Source organism: Cetorhinus maximus, chromosome 12 (genome assembly GCF_964194155.1).
Source record: "Cetorhinus maximus chromosome 12, sCetMax3.hap1.1, whole genome shotgun sequence".
Lineage (NCBI taxonomy): Eukaryota > Metazoa > Chordata > Chondrichthyes > Lamniformes > Cetorhinidae > Cetorhinus > Cetorhinus maximus.
The window spans coordinates 104,780,206-104,795,687 of record NC_135890.1 but is presented as its reverse complement, the minus strand read 5'-3'; the positions used below and the strand labels follow the sequence as shown (position 1 = coordinate 104,795,687).

Below are 15,482 nucleotides of genomic sequence, written 5' to 3'. Positions count from 1 at the left end.
CATCACTGACCTTTCTTCCATCATAAGGTCAGAAGTGGGGATGTTCCCTGTTGATTGCAGAATGTTCAACACCATTCGTGATTCCTCAGATACTGAAGCAGTCCACGACCAAATGCAGCAAGACCTGGAGAATATCCAGGCTTGGACTGACAAGTGGAAAGTAACATTTGCACCACAAAATTGCTAGGCAATGACCAACTCCAACAAGAATGAATCTAACCATCGCCCCTCTGACATTCAGTGGTATTACTATCGCTGAATCCCCCACTATCAACACCCAAGGGTTACCATTGACCAAAAACTGAACTGGACTAGCCATATAGATACTGTGGCTACAAGAGCAGGTCAGAGGCTAGGAATTCTGCGTGAGCAATTCACCTCCTGACTCCCCAAAACCTGTCCACCATCTACAAGGCACAAGTCAGTAGTGTGATGGAATTCTCTCCACTTGCCTGGATGAGTGTAGCTCCAACAACAGTTAAGATGCTTGACACCATCCAGGACAAAGCAGCTCGCTTGATTGGCACCCCATCCACATTCATTTTCTCCATCACTGACACACAGTGGCAGCAGTGTGTACCATCTACAAGATGCACTGCAGGAATTCACCAAGCCTCCTTTGATAGCACCTTCCAAACCCACAACCACTACTGTCTAGCAGGACAAGGACAAGCAGACACATGGGACCACCATCACCTGGAAGAGCCCGTCCAAGCCACTCTCCATCCTGACTTGGAAATATATTGCTGTTCCTTCACTGTTGCTGGGTCAAAATCCTGGAACTCCCTCCCTAACAGCACTGGGGGTGTATCTACACCACATGGACTGCAGTGGTTCAAGAAGGCAACTCACCACCACCTTGTCAAGGGCAATTGGGGATTGGAAATAAATGCTGGCCTAGCCAGCGATGCCCACATCCCATGAATGAATAAAAAAATGATAGGGAAGTTTTGCTACAACTGTTAGGTCATTGGTGAGACCACATCTGGAGTACTGTGTACAGTTTTGGTCTCCTTATTTGAGAAAGGATATAATAGTATTAGAAGCAGTTCAGAGAAGGTTCGCTTGACTGATTCCTGGGATGAGGGGATTAATTTATGAGGAACAGTTTGACAGGTTGGGCCTGTATCTACTGGAGTTAGAAAGAATCAGAGGTGATCTTATTGAAATATTTAAGATCCTGAGGAGAATTGACATGGTGGATGCTGAGAGTGTGTTTCCCCATGTGGGAGTGAATAGGCCTATGGGACGCAGTTTAAAAATTAGAGGTCTCTCGTTTAAAACAGAGATGAGGAGAAATTATTTCTCTCAAAGGGTCATTGGTCTGTGGAATTCTGTTCCTCAAGAGCAGTGGAGCCAGGATCATTGAATATTTTTAAGACTGACTTGGATAGATTCTTAATTGACAAGGGAGTCAAAGGATATAGGGTATTTACAGGAAAGTAGACTTGAGGCCACAATCAGATCAGCTATGATCTTATTAAATGGCAGAGCAGCCTCGAGGGGCCGAATGGCCTATTCCTGCTGCTAATTTGTATGTTCACTTATACTAGGAGTAGTTGACGTGAAGATCATAGATGCATTTAAGGGAAAACTTGAAAAGTACACTAGGGAGAAAGAAACAGAAGGAAATGCTTATAGGATTAGAAGAGAATGCTAGTGTGGAACAATGTTAGCATAGAACAGTTGGACCAAATGGCTTATTTCTGTACTGTAGATTCTATGTAAATGTATGTAAAGATGTAAAGCACAGAAGGAGGCCATACAGCCCGTTGCATTTGTAGTGAGTCTCAGCTAGAGCAATCAGGTCCATTTTATGATAGGTCTGCCTTTCCCAAAGGATTAGCCTTTCTGCAACTCCAGCCAAGTGTTGGAGATAAGCCTAAAGATAAATTGGTTACTTGATTAAAATAAATTACCGCCTCAAATAAAGTCAACCTAAGCCTAAAATAGGGAAATTTAAAATTCTGGAGCAGGATGGATACTTATTCTTTGTATATTGGGTGAGGAACAAGAAGGGCTGGGGGAGTAGTGTGGAAGAGGGTGGACCAATAGGTGGGGAATGGGGCGGTGGGGGGAATAGAAGGGAAAGTGGGGTGGGGAAATGGGGGGGGGGGGGGGGTGGTGGGGAGGGGGTAGCAGAGTGGTGGGGGAGGGGTGGCAGAGTGTGGGGGTGGGGGGATGGAGTAGTGGGGGGAAGGTAGGGGGAAAGGGGTGGGGAGAGAAGATGGGGGAGTAGTGGGGGCAGGGCTGGCAGAGTGGGGGGGGGAGAAAGTGGGGAGCAGAGGATGGGGGAGATAGGGGGGAAGGGGTGGGGAGAAGATGGGGGAAAGAGGTGGTGGAGTAGTGTGGGCAGGGCTGGCAGAGTGGGGGGGGAAGAAAGTGGGGAGCAGGGGATGGGGGAGATAGGGGGGGAAGGGGTGGGGAGAAGATGGGGGAAAGAGGTGGGGGAGTAGTGGGGGCAGGGCTGGCAGAGTGGGGGGGGAAGAAAGTGGGGAGCAGGGGAGGGGGCAGATAGGGGGGGAAGGGGTGGGGAGAAGATGGGGGAAAGAGGTGGGGGAGTAGTGGGGGCAGGGCTGGCAGAGTTGGGGGGTAGGGGAAGAAAGTGGGGAGCAGGGGATGGGGGAGAGAGGGAGGGAGGGGGAAGGGGTGGTTCAGTGTCTCAGCGTCTTGCCTTGAATTCCCTTTACACTGCAAAGCCCCCCTCGCCTCCAAGGGAAAGCCTGTCCACTGTCACTATAGTGGAATGTGAAGGGGCTGCCAAAAGCGCCGGCGTGCTGCGCGGGCCGGGAGAGAGAGAGAGTGTGAGGGGGCGCGCGCGCGCTGGTACGGGGCGCGCGGTCTGACGGGGGCGCGCCGGAGGGAGGGGGGTTCACGCGCGCTGCACGCCCTCCAATGCCAGGAGGAGGAGAAAATCCCTGCCTTCAATTGACTTCAGTCAGTGCTAACAGTACGGAGCTGAGCTCTGAAGCGGCAGGAAAAGAACATCCCCACAGCTTCCCAACAGCTTTATTTTTGTTATTTTTTTTTGGAGGAGAGAAAAAAGAGATCCATGTTGTGAGCTGCAGCCAGAATTATGTGTCACCTTTGGCCCTGCACTGGTTTGAGGACGAGGAGCTGCTGAAGCACCTTTTTTATTTTTCCTTGTTGTTTTCTCTTTCCCTGGGATATTACTGCTTTCGGGATCTTTCCCCTTCTTGAAATATGCTGCAGTTCTGAAAGCAGGCGAGAGGCAGCCTTGTCAGTATGTGCAGCCACTGTTGTAAATCTACACCAGGTTCCCAGCCAACCTCTTGATGCTCTCTACATTTCTGCTTTACAAATATGATGAAATGGCAGCCCCGGAAGAAGGTGAGAGAGAGACTTTAAGAGAGAAAAAAAGATAATCATATCAAATTCCAGTTTGCCAAGGCGTGTAAACAGTGTCTGTCACTTTCCCCAAAGCAAGGATGCCAGTGGAATGTGCTTTGCCTTTTCATTTAATGATGACCTGTCAGTCTTAATAGCTTGCACATCTGTGATCTGAGGCTAAGGGGGAAAAAAAACTTTATTTTTTGGGGGGGTTTTTGTCCACCCCCCCCCCCTATTTCCAGAGTGAAAATGCTCAGGTGTGCAGCTTTGGTATTGCTGGGTTTAAAGGTGTTGGCTGTGCTGTCCCATTCCCACAGTGAATGTGTGTATAATCAGTATGTGTAAGTCTTTCTGCTACACGCATTGCATACCCACAGCCAGTTGATGGTACTGGGCTAGTAATTGTTGTGGGATGTGACTTATGCCCGTGATTGATATATATATATATCGAGATGTCAGTTTGAGTAGGTATAAACTGTACATGCCAAACTGACTGGAACCACATGTGGGTGGGAAAAAAAAAATGCTTAATGGTACTGAGTTGTTGCCATTAGGGTTGTGTGGAAATGTTGCTCCGAGTCTCCTTAAAACTCCCGAATGGGATTGTCGCGCGCTCTGTTTCTGTGCAGCTTCTCGATTCTTCAGCGTTTCACATCGCACCGGCAGTCTCAGATTGAAATGTTGTAAATGGCTGAGAGATGCAATCGGGCTGCGCATTGGAAAAGCGATCCGTGCGATCATTTCGTACCATCTCATGTTTTATTTTAACCACGGATTAACGCACAACATCGACGTTGTGAACATTTTGCCCATCGGTCCAGCGAGCTTGGCGCTTGCGTTTTCCAAAAAAAATGGATATATTGCGAGTTATGTGTGAGTCCCACTGGGGGGCGTGATGAAGTTTTTAAACCAGGGTCGGCAAAAGTACAATTCTATTTTTTAATAAATTATATATAGATACATTATTACTTAAAAGGATTAATTAGATGTTGATCATTGAAAGATATTTAAAGGGGGGGGGGGGGGAACGCAGTGTCAGATGGGCCCACATTACATTTTACGTGATTACAGTTTAGCAGTAATTTGTTCTGGATGTTCATGCTCTGGGATAGAAATCTAACAAAATTTGGCAACCATTGTTAAAACAGATGTTAGATAATCCGCAGTGTTTGTTTGATTTTGGGCACAGTTTGTGTTTGTATTAGTTGTGGTGGTTGGTGGGGGGTTAATTGCGCAAAAGACATTATGACTAATTCTGTATATCCACAAAAGGAGTAAATGGTACCAGAAAACAAAGTTATTTCCTTACCCAATTCGGGTTTTTTTTTGTGTGTGTGTGTTTGTTCATTATACCATCGGTTTAGCAGATTGTGCCTTCAACAAATGGCACACTAAGTACCGTAGGTTTCTCTCTGTAATTGTAGAGGATATGAGTAAGATTTGAACTTGCTAATTAAGGGAAGTGAGTAGAAGACATAGTGAGAAGTGGCCAGAGGGTGGACATGTCCTTCACTCAATATCCTAAGCATTCAGTCGATTAATAATGATTTGCTGGCCTCTTTCTTTCTGTTCCCCTTATCCCAACATTAAAAGATCTTGGTAGTAAGGGTTTTATAAATTCTTGGCAGGATTTGCAGCTTTCAAGCATCACAACTATGGCACATTGCCCACTGTTGATGCTGTAGTATTGTGTTTTTTTTTTAAAAAGGAAAGGTGCCCCAAAGAGTTAAGATCAGAAGGTTAAAGAGTGACGTTTTTAATAGAGATCAGCTGTTTAGAAAGGTTTGGCATGTTTACTATGGGGGAATTGTTCAGCGGGAAATGGCTGGATGCTTAAGAATTCAGGTTCAGACCATGTTATTGAAAAGTGGCTCCTGGGATCGAGGAGGTGCTGAGCTCAAATTTACGATGCCACATAAAAAGCGAGGCAAGAATGGAGAGCTTTGAATGGACTTTTCTGCTTTCAAAACAGAAGATTGATGTTGCCCCTCCTTCCTGCGGAAAGGCGCTGTCATTTAAATTTCAAAGCGTACACACAATCTTTGGTTAGTTTATCAATCAACTCAGTGGCGCAACACATTATGGACCAACAAGCAGCAAGTTGCATTGATAAATTGCCGATAATGTGGAAAATTGTCCCAGGTGCTTCACAGAGATGTGAGAGAAACAGGTGCAGAATCAAAGAATGGGGACCCAAAAGATTGGTTAAAAGAGGTCAGTTTTTAAAAAGGAAAGGGAGCTGGAGAGCCTGGTGAGTTCAGGAAGGGAGCGAATTGCACAGCCCCCAGTGTTGAGGTGAAAAGGGATGATGCACAAGAGACCAGTGTCAGACAAATGAAAACCTGCAGAGGTTTTGCAGGTTAGTGAGATAAAAGAGGATGAGGTTAATTAGAGATTGAAAAGTAAAGGTATCACTCAAACTTTAAGGTGGCCAGGATTCAGGAGCCAAAATGGGGATGATGGTTGAATCAGATTTGGCACAAGACTAGTTTTGAATGAGTTTTTTTGCATGTACCTATAATTTAAACCGATGTTTAAACTTGTCACAGCAAGACGATTATTCAGGGTTCTATTTATCACAGTGCCTTTTGTTATATTTCCTTACACTGAAAATTTAGTTAAAATGAACAAAGGGCAGTTTTGTCATGCAGCCACTAAATGTTTCTATGCAGTTTTCTTTATTCTTTCATGGGATGAGAGCATTGCTGGTGATGCCAGCATTTGTTGCCCATTCCTAATTATCCTTGAGAAGTTGGTGAGCCATTGCCTTGAATCACTGCAGTCCATCTAATGTAGGTATAGCCACAGTGCTGGAAGGGAGTTCCAGGCTTTTGATTCAGCGACGGTGAAGGAATGACGATATAGTTCCAAGTCAGGATGGTGTGTTGCTTGGGGGGGGGGGAACTTGCAGGTGGTGGTGTTCCCATGCGTTCCTTTGTCCTTCTAGGTGTAGAAGTCGCGGGTTTGGAAGGTGCTGTTGAAGGAGGTTTGGCGAGTTGCTGCAGTGAATCTTGTAGATGGTGCACACTGCTAACACTGTGCATCAGTAGTGGAGGGAATGAATATTTAAGGTGGTGGATGGTCAAACGGGCTGCTTTGTCATGGACGTTGTTGAGTTTCTTGAGTGACGTTGGAGCTGCACTCATCCAGGCAACTGGAGAGTATTCCACTTTGTGAGGACATAGTGGGGCAGTGGTAATGTTGCTGGACTAGTACTCCAGAGGCCCAGGCTACTTCTCTGGGGACAAGGGTCCAAATCCCACCAAGGTAGCTCGTGGAATTTAAATTCAATGAATGAAACCTGGAATTGAAAGCTAGTCTCAGTAATGGTGACCATGAAACTATCATTGATTGTTGTAAAAACCTATCCAGTTCACCGATGTCCTTTATGATGGGAAATCTGCCATCCTTACTGGTCTGGCCTTCATCTGACTCTAGATCTGCAGTCATGTGGTTGACTCTTAACAAAAGAAAACAAAGTTTGCATAGATATTACTCCTTATCACATCTATAATTGCTTCAAAACCAATATATCAATTGTTACATAATGTAAGAGTCAATTTGTTTTTGAAGGCCTTGATTGAGGCAGAAATTTTGGTCAGGATGCCACAAAATATCTCTACTTTCCCTTGCATAGTGCCATGTTATGTTCAACTGATTCAGGCTTCATTTTAAATATTACCTATTGGACTGCATTAAAATGTTAGCCTAGAATACATGCTCAAATGAAGAACCATTGATTCCAATGCTTCCAACAGCAACGTTGTTTATTGCTAGACTATAGGATGAAATGGAGAGATTTCCCCTTTATGTTCCTATGATCCTGCAGTTAAAAGTTTACCTGAGTTCTGACACCTCTTCATCTTACACATGTACATGTTGTGTTGGGAGTTTACAGTAGTAGTTGTCCAGCCACTTAATTGCATCATGTTGGAGGTGTGTTGGGATGTATATAGGTAATCCAGGCTCCTTTATTGTAGAGTGAATCTGTAATTTTTTTTTCTTATTACCGTACAGTTGTTCCTGTTTAATACTAAATAATGGATACCTGAGAATGAGTGACAGAGTAAGTTAATCTGATGGTTTATATGGAGAAAAGGGGATACCTGGGAGTAATTATAAGCAAGCAATGTAATTGATGAACTTGGATGACATCATAAATTGTGAGCATAAAGCTAGGATGGTTTATAATAAGCTGAGCTTCCAAAATTATATCAACGATTTAATAATCTATGCCTTTAACTGTGGCTGTTTGTGTGTGCATGTATGTGTTTCTTCATTCAGTCTTGGATTTGTGCTTATGGCCACAGACGGTATTGCTGTGCTGTCAACCAGTACAGTTCATGTCATTCATATCTTGTGATGTTTGCACTGGAGGATTAGTGATTAAGAACGATCAGTGCTAAAAGCTGGAACTGATTCTATATAATTTAATGAATGTAAATATTTTAATGCTTAAGATTTACCCATCCACCATATTTTCTTAGATTGGTTGCTGTGTGTCAAATTGAGATACATTTGGTTTAATTGATATATATGATAATAATATGGCTGTTTCAAGTTGTGCAGCCCGCATCTCTCTGGCATTAAGATTAGATTTTTAACATTTAATACAATTTAAACATTGACCCAGTTTGATATGTGCTTATTTTTAGCCCACAAAACTTTTTCAGCCACCGGAGGTTCTAAATTTCATGACATGATGTTGCGCTGTGACTTATGGTAGTTATAGCCCAATTGCAATTTTTAGGTCTACGATCTTCTATGAGGATTAGTGAGTAGGTGGGCAGAAGTTGGAGGAGATCAGTAACAGCAATAAATTCAATTTACTATTTTGCATTACCTTCAAACTAATCTATGTACAAAAAGAGCTTGACCATTGGGGAATCCTTGCAAATATAAGTGTCACAAATATACAATTCCAGTAAACGATTGGAAGTTCTGTAATATAGTGCTTTCTGAGTGGATGTTGGATTTATAATAGACAAGTAGGGTTGAGGAGCTGTATTTGGAAGTGCAAGATGGGGTTAAACGGAGGGCCTGCCTGTCTTCTCTGGTCTACATAAAAGATTCCTTGCCCTGACCTATATTTTTCCCTCAATCAACAACACTACAGTAGATTGGTCATTTATCTTGTTGCTGTTAATGGGTCCTTCTCTCCAAATTGACTACCATGTTTCCTACAATAGTGGCTACAATTAAGAAGTAATTTTTCAAGTCCTTTGGAACATCCTGTCATCATGAAAGGAGCTCTGTAAATATAAATGATTTCTTCTCTTATCTTCTTCGTGCCTCAATGTCATTCCACATTTCCTGAATGAGAAGGGGAAGGGGTGTCCTGAACTCCAACTGTGCAACTCTTGACTGAGGTACTAGAAAATATGTGACGGCATTATAAATCATCCCTAAGATTTTATTGTTTGTTGTATCCCAAATGCTTTCCCATCTTCCCCAGAACTCCATGTTTGAATCCATCCAATCAGGTTTCTGCCCTAGCAACAGTACCAAAACAGCCCTTATTAAAGTCTCAAATGACATCCCGTGTGACTGTGACAAAGGTTATCTTTCTCTATTTGTCCTCCTTGACCTATCTGCAACCTTTAACATGGTTGACCAAATCATCATCTTCCAATGCCTTGTCGCCCAACTGGTTGGGACTGTTCTCACCCAGTTAGATCCTTATTTATCCAATCATAGCCGGAAAATCACTTGCAATAGCTTCTCTTCCTGCTCCTGCACCATTACCTCTGGTGTCCCCCAAGGATCTATCCTTGACACCCTCCTATTTCTCATCCACATGTTGTCCTTCGGCAACATTATCCAAAGGCTGAGCATTAGATTTTCACATGTATGTTGATGACACCCAGCTCTACCTTACCACCACCTCTCTCGATTCCTCTACTGTTGTTAAATTATCAGACTGCGTATCCAACATCCAGTACTGGATGAGCAAAAATTTCCTCCAATTAAATATTTGGAAGACTGAAGTCATTGTTTTTAGCCCATGCTGCAAACTCCGCTCTCTAGCTAATGACTTAATCCCTCCCCTTGGCAACAGTATGAGGTTATGCCAGTCTGTTCGCAGTCTTGGTATCACATTTGATCCTGAAATGAACTTCCGACCTCATTCATGCCATAACTAAGACCACCTATTTCCACCTCTGTTACATTGCCTGATTCCACCCTTGTCTCAGCTCATCTGCTGCTGAAACCCTTATTAATACCTTTGTTATCTCTAGACTTGACTATTCCAATGCACTCCTGGCTGGTCTCCCACATTCTACCCTCAATAAACTTAAGGTCATCTAAAATTCTGTGCTTGTGCCTTAACTCGCAGCAAGTTCCTGTGCTCGCTCACCTTCATTGGCTCCCGATAAAGCAACACCTTGATTTTACAATTCTCATCCTTGTTTTCAAATTTCCCCTTGTGCTCAGCCCTTCCCATCTCTGTATCTATTCCAGCCCTATTTTCAGATATCTGTACTCTTCTGATTCAGTTCTCGTTTGCATTCCCAATTTTAATTGCTTCACCATTGGCCTAATATCTTCTTATGTGGCTTGGTGTCGTGCTTCGTTTTACATTGCTCCTGTGAAGTGCCTTGGGACATTTCATTAAGTTAAAGATGCTACATAAATATAATTGTTGTTGTATAAGTTACTTAGAACTAGATAGAATATACAGTACAGAAGCAGGTCATGTGGCCCAATTGGTCCATGGTGCAACCATGTAAGTCTCCTTCCAACCTTCCTCACCTATATCTTTTCAGCATAACACTCTATTTCCTCCACCTTCATATGCTTATCCAGCCCTCCCTTAAATCCAGCTTTCTGTGGTAGCTATGGTTTAAGGGTCTGAGTACAGTACCGCCCACACAGTGATGAACAGAACACATGACCCATACCTAGGAGTCAGTGTAATGTTGGACAGAGTCCTATGTAGAAGCAAGCATGGACACAGCTCCTTGCTTGGACCTTTACTGTATCTATCTATGTAGTTTCTAGTAGTTAATAAATACTTACTGTTCTACTAGCTGAGACTGTGAATACTTTAATAAGTTTTACCAAACTATGCTCAACACCTTACAACATGGTAGCAGTAAATGGAAAAACCCAAAACCTCGCAAAAAATGCAGATAAAAACTAAAATCCTGCAAGACTAAAGGAAAATTTGAAGAAGCATTCTGACCTAAAGAAAATCTTGAGAAGCAGATGCACAGAGGAAAATCACCAGGGAAAACCTCTGAAGAAATGCATGGAAGCTGAAGGCAGAAATGTAAAATTCCTCACTTCAGCAGAAGACTCCATAGGATCTCTTGGAAGTCCAGCTTCAATTCCCAGAAAACAGACCTAGCAGGGGTGAGCTAAAACCTTTAAAATCCAGGATAAAGCAAGTCCTGAGAAGCTTTTAAATAGTTCAGTGATCAAAATTGGTGTTTAAAAACTGTTGGAAATATCAGATTCCCAACTCAGTGCCTGAATGCATGGCATCCGAGCTTGCTCCAAAAGGGAAAAAGTAATTAATTAATTTGGAAGAATTGCAATTAAAGAATCAGCTTTATAAACCAGCAAACCTGTATAAACCACAACCTGAAAGCATAGCGCTGAAATGGAGAAGGCTGCAGCTAGTCAATCCAAGCAGTCATTGTTTCATTTTTTTCAAGGCTGAGTGTGAGTGCCATTGCAGTGGGAGCCCATCAAAACTGGCAACCGTGGGAAAACACTTTGTCTTCAAAGCAATGGTGGTGCCATCTTGAATTTCAGCAACTTCTTAAAGCTGAGCCTACACTTTAAAAATTTTAAACCGTGGATCGAAAATCCAACTTAGCAAATCAGATTCGAGTCATCTGAGGGCCAAACCCATCAGAAAATTGAGCATTCTGCAGAAGAGAATTTTTAAATGACTGGAGTATATCAGGCCCAAGTAGAAAGTTAGAAAAAGTCCAGATTAATACCTTTATATAGTTGATTGATGAACTTGCTGATGAAATAATCCAAATGCTGTGCTTTGATGAACCCTCAACCAGCTTTGATGAAATATTAAAAACCTTTGGATATTTTAATCTTCAAATTGTGGAGCTTAGAGCTTAAAAAGAGACACAGAAAACCCCCAGTAAAGCGCCTTTGAGTAACCACACGAGGGCGCCAGAGAGGCAAGGAACTTACCAGACGTCTCTAAAATATATCTTTTTGGAAATCCTGACACATTGTCACCTACTGTTGTGGTTCAGGTAGTGTGGAGTGAACAGTTGGCTGTGAATGAAGGAAAGCTATCTGATGAAACCAAAAGTAAATAAACCCGGCGAAAAAGAAAATTAAATCAGGTTGGAAAAAGTTAATAAATTAGTTGATAATTAGTTATAAATTCTTGCTGTTGAACTACCTAAGACTCTGAATACCTTAAGATCTACTGAACTACACCTAACACCTTACAACAGAAGCGAGTTTGTACTGCTCTATGTAAAGATTTTTTTTGATGACTATCTTGTAATGATGTACTCTAGATTTGCTCTTTCCCACAATTGGAAATACTTTCTGAGGGAAGAATTTTCCTAGGCCTTCAGAGAGAGCTTTGGTGGCGAGTGGGGTAGGAAATTTCCAGAAATTGACATTGGGTCAGGATCCTATCTGTCAGGAAAGTAATTAAGAGCTTGCTGAGATTGTTATGAAGCTAATTATGAGGTCCTTTAGTCCTGAATCCTGCATTTCAGAGCCGTAGAATCTGTTTCCCAACCTGTCAGCAACTTACCTGGGTTTCTAAGGTGAGTGCACAGCGGGAAGAGCTACTTAAGGTTGGACGGGCAGGTCCTTTAATTGTTTAAATGATCCTGTCAATGGCCTCAATTGGCCATTGACAGGTCGGTGGGCCCGCAGCTGATTTTGCTGTGCCCCCGCCTTCCTGAAAATTTAAATGGGGCGCGGTGACATCAGGGGTTCCCCTGATGTCATCCCACGTCATTTTACTTGTCGGCGAGCGGGCCCCGCCCACTGCTTGCCGACGGCAAAATTCTGCCCCATGTGTCTAAGGCTCAATATAAGTTTTGCATAACTTCCTTACTTTTCAATACTATGGGCAGAATTACACTGTCACATGAGGGGGACATGTTAGGGAATTTTTTTTTTTATTTTTAATCTTTTTCAAAGTGTAAGTGATCTCCCTGAGGCTGCATTTAGCCTCAGGGAGATGTGAGCTCTTTCGTGTGCATGCGCGAAAGAGCGCACTCTCGTTTTTGGGGAATCCCCCCACCCGCACAGGAAGCACATAGTGCTTCCCGCCAGACGTCACGCTGGGCAGGCCTTAATTGGCCCGCCCATGTAAAATGGCGGCGCGGCTCGCTTCTCCGGTGGGGATCGGCTCTCCGCCCGCCAGAGATTGGGTCGGGCCCGCCCGCCCGACAAGGCAGAAAATTCTGCCCTATCTCTCTAGAAGTAAACCCTGGTGCTTTGTTGGCTTTTGTTATGGCCTTATTGATCTGCATCGCTGCTTTCAGTAATTTGTGTATTTACAGTCCCAGATCCCATTGCTCCTTGACCTCATTTAGATTCTTAATTTCCAAGTAATATGTGACTCCTCATTTTTCATGTCAAAATGTAATAACTTATCTATGTTGAAGCGAATTTCCTTATTAGAGGCGCATTCTGCAAGTCTATTAATGCCCTCTCGTAAGTTTTTGTGGTCCTGCTCATTGTTGACTGTCCCTCCCAATTCAGTGTCATCTTCAAATTTAGAATTTTTTTATTATTTCAATTTTTAATTCGTTAATATAAATTGTGAGCAACAGTGGTCCTAGCAATGACCCTTGTCAGTGACCCACTTCCTATATTTCACCGTGAATAGCTACTCATGTGCCCTATTCTCAGCTTGCAGCCAGCCATCCATTCCTCTGGCCAGGCTTTCTGTCTGCCTGTGTGAGCCAGATTTTGGCTTGTATTTTTTTTCTGCCTTTTTACCCCATTTCACAATGCTGGGCTCCTGTTAAAAGTTGTGGTATGTTGTTTTAAAATGACCATATAATACATTACATATTTACATTGAAGGAATATTTTTAAAACAAAGGAAAACTCTCAGTTGGAAGGTTTCAATTTTGTTAGCTGGCATCGGACAGGTCCTGTTCCCCATTCCCAACCACAAAATACTTGGGTGGATACCAGTACTGAATCTGAATTACAAGATAGAAGTTATGGCAACAAAACATTGAATTAATGAATTAACAAAAGCAAAATACTGTAGAAGCTGGAAATCTGAAATAAAAACAGAAAATGCCAGAGATACGGCACCTTCCCTTTTACCTCCTTTCTCCTCACTGTTCAAGGCCCCAAACGTTCTTCCCAGATGAAGCAGTGAGTTACTGGTGCTTCTCTTTACTTAGTATACCATATTCGCTGTTCACAATGTGGTCTGCTCTACATTTAAAAAAATTCATTCATGGGATGTGGGCATTGCTGGCTAGGTGAGCATTTATTGCCCATCCCTAATTGCCCTTGAGAAAGGTGGTGGTGAGCTGCCTGTTGAACCACTTCAGTCCCTGTGGTGTTTGGCACGCCCACAGTGCTATTAGGGAGGGAATTCCAGGATTTTGACCCAGCGACAATAAAGGAACGGCGATATATTTCCAAGTGATTATGGCGATTGGCTTGGAGGGGGAACTTCCAGGTGGTGGCGCTCACATGTATCTGCTGCCTTTTGTCCTTCTAGATGGTAGCGGTTGTGGGTTTGGGGAAACCAGTACAGATTGGGTAACTGTTTCGTGGAACACCTCCGTTCAGTCGCAAGAACGACTCTGAGCTTCCATTGGCCTTCCATTTTAATTCTCCACCTTGCTCTCAGGCTAACATTTCTGTCATTGGCCTACTGCAGTGTTCGAATGAAGCTCAACGCAGGCTTGAGGAAGAGCACCTCATCTTTCAATTAGGCATTTTACAACCTTCTGGACTGAACACTTGAGTTCAACAATTTCAGACCGTAATCTCTGTTTAGTTCCATTCTGTTTGCATGTTTCGGTCTTAATCTTGTTTCCTCTTGTTTTTGCTTTCAGATGGCAGCTGTTCATTATTCTGCCATTCACAACTCCTATGGACACATTTTTTTTTCTTGTCCCATTACTACTCCCTTTGGCTCTGTCTCACCAACTCTTTTGTATTTCCCTCTATCAAAGACCTTCCTTTTTGTTCTTGTTACACCTTCCCTTTTTGACCTAAAATCTTTTGCATTTCTAACTTTTCCCAGTTCTAACTGTTTCTCTCTCCACAGAGGCTCCCAGACCTGCTGAGTATTTTAAGCATTTTCTGATTTTATTTCTGAATTAATCAAAAAAATTATTTTTGAGTTGCTCAATAGCTAGAGATTTCAAGGTTCAGGACTTTGTGAATGGTCTCTTCAGTTCGTTGCTGTGAGGTATAGAGGACTGGCTTGTGCTGACTCCTTTTTTTTAGCATTTATGCCTTTTACGCGTCTCTTCCTGATGTCATGGGAAAATCAGGAATTCATTTCATGGAGAAATCACAGCAAGACTTTGTGCCACTCTCTGTCCTTTCAATTTATTTACTTTAAGTCTGTAGTTATTATTACCACTTTCATAACTTTTCAGAGCATTTTTGGGTGGTTTTCAATGTATTGGTGACAGCAGTTGGGGTTGGGAATACAGTAAATTGAAGAAGCTGCTCACACGACTCGGGTTTGATGCTGGAGTGCAATGTGAAGTAGAAGTTCAAAAAGCACTCAGGTGGTTGGATTTCTTAGGCACTCTATAAACAGTTATTTTTAGCAGGATCCAGGACACTCCTCTCCAACATTTACAAAATGTGTAATCAAAAACTACGATATAGTCTGCCCTGGTCTACACCTTCCACCTTAATAGCCCCTGCATTTTGCAGAGCGTCTTCTGTTACTTAATTCTGCCAGCCCCAACGCAAGTCCACTATTAAACACATCTTTCCCTCCCCTCCCCTCAGCATCCTGAAGGGACAGATCCCCCTGTAATTCTCTGGTTCATTCTCCATCATCCACACTATTCTCTTTCCCCTTGCCATCTTTTCGTGTAAGCGCATGAAATGGAACACTTACCCATTCAGTACTTTCCACACCATTTTTTGGGGTCCCAACCACTCCTTCTAATTGAGGCAGCAATTTATGT

The 15,482-nt window shown here is 43.0% G+C and overlaps 1 protein-coding gene across 3 annotated transcripts in view; it reads left to right on the top strand.

Moving 5' to 3' along the window:
• The window catches only part of ttc28 (tetratricopeptide repeat domain 28), a 761,973-nt gene that overhangs the window by 222,733 nt on the left and 523,758 nt on the right, over positions 1–15,482 (top strand). The window contains exon 1 of one of the 3 annotated variants that reach the window (XM_078554282.1): positions 2,943–3,351. The exons of the other annotated variants lie outside the window; for them this stretch is intronic. Within the exon in view, the coding sequence (XP_078410408.1) occupies positions 3,325–3,351 (27 nt within the window). The 5' untranslated portion in view covers positions 2,943–3,324. Of the gene's footprint in view, positions 1–2,942; positions 3,352–15,482 lie in introns of those variants that run through there. 3 annotated transcript variants of the gene reach the window in all.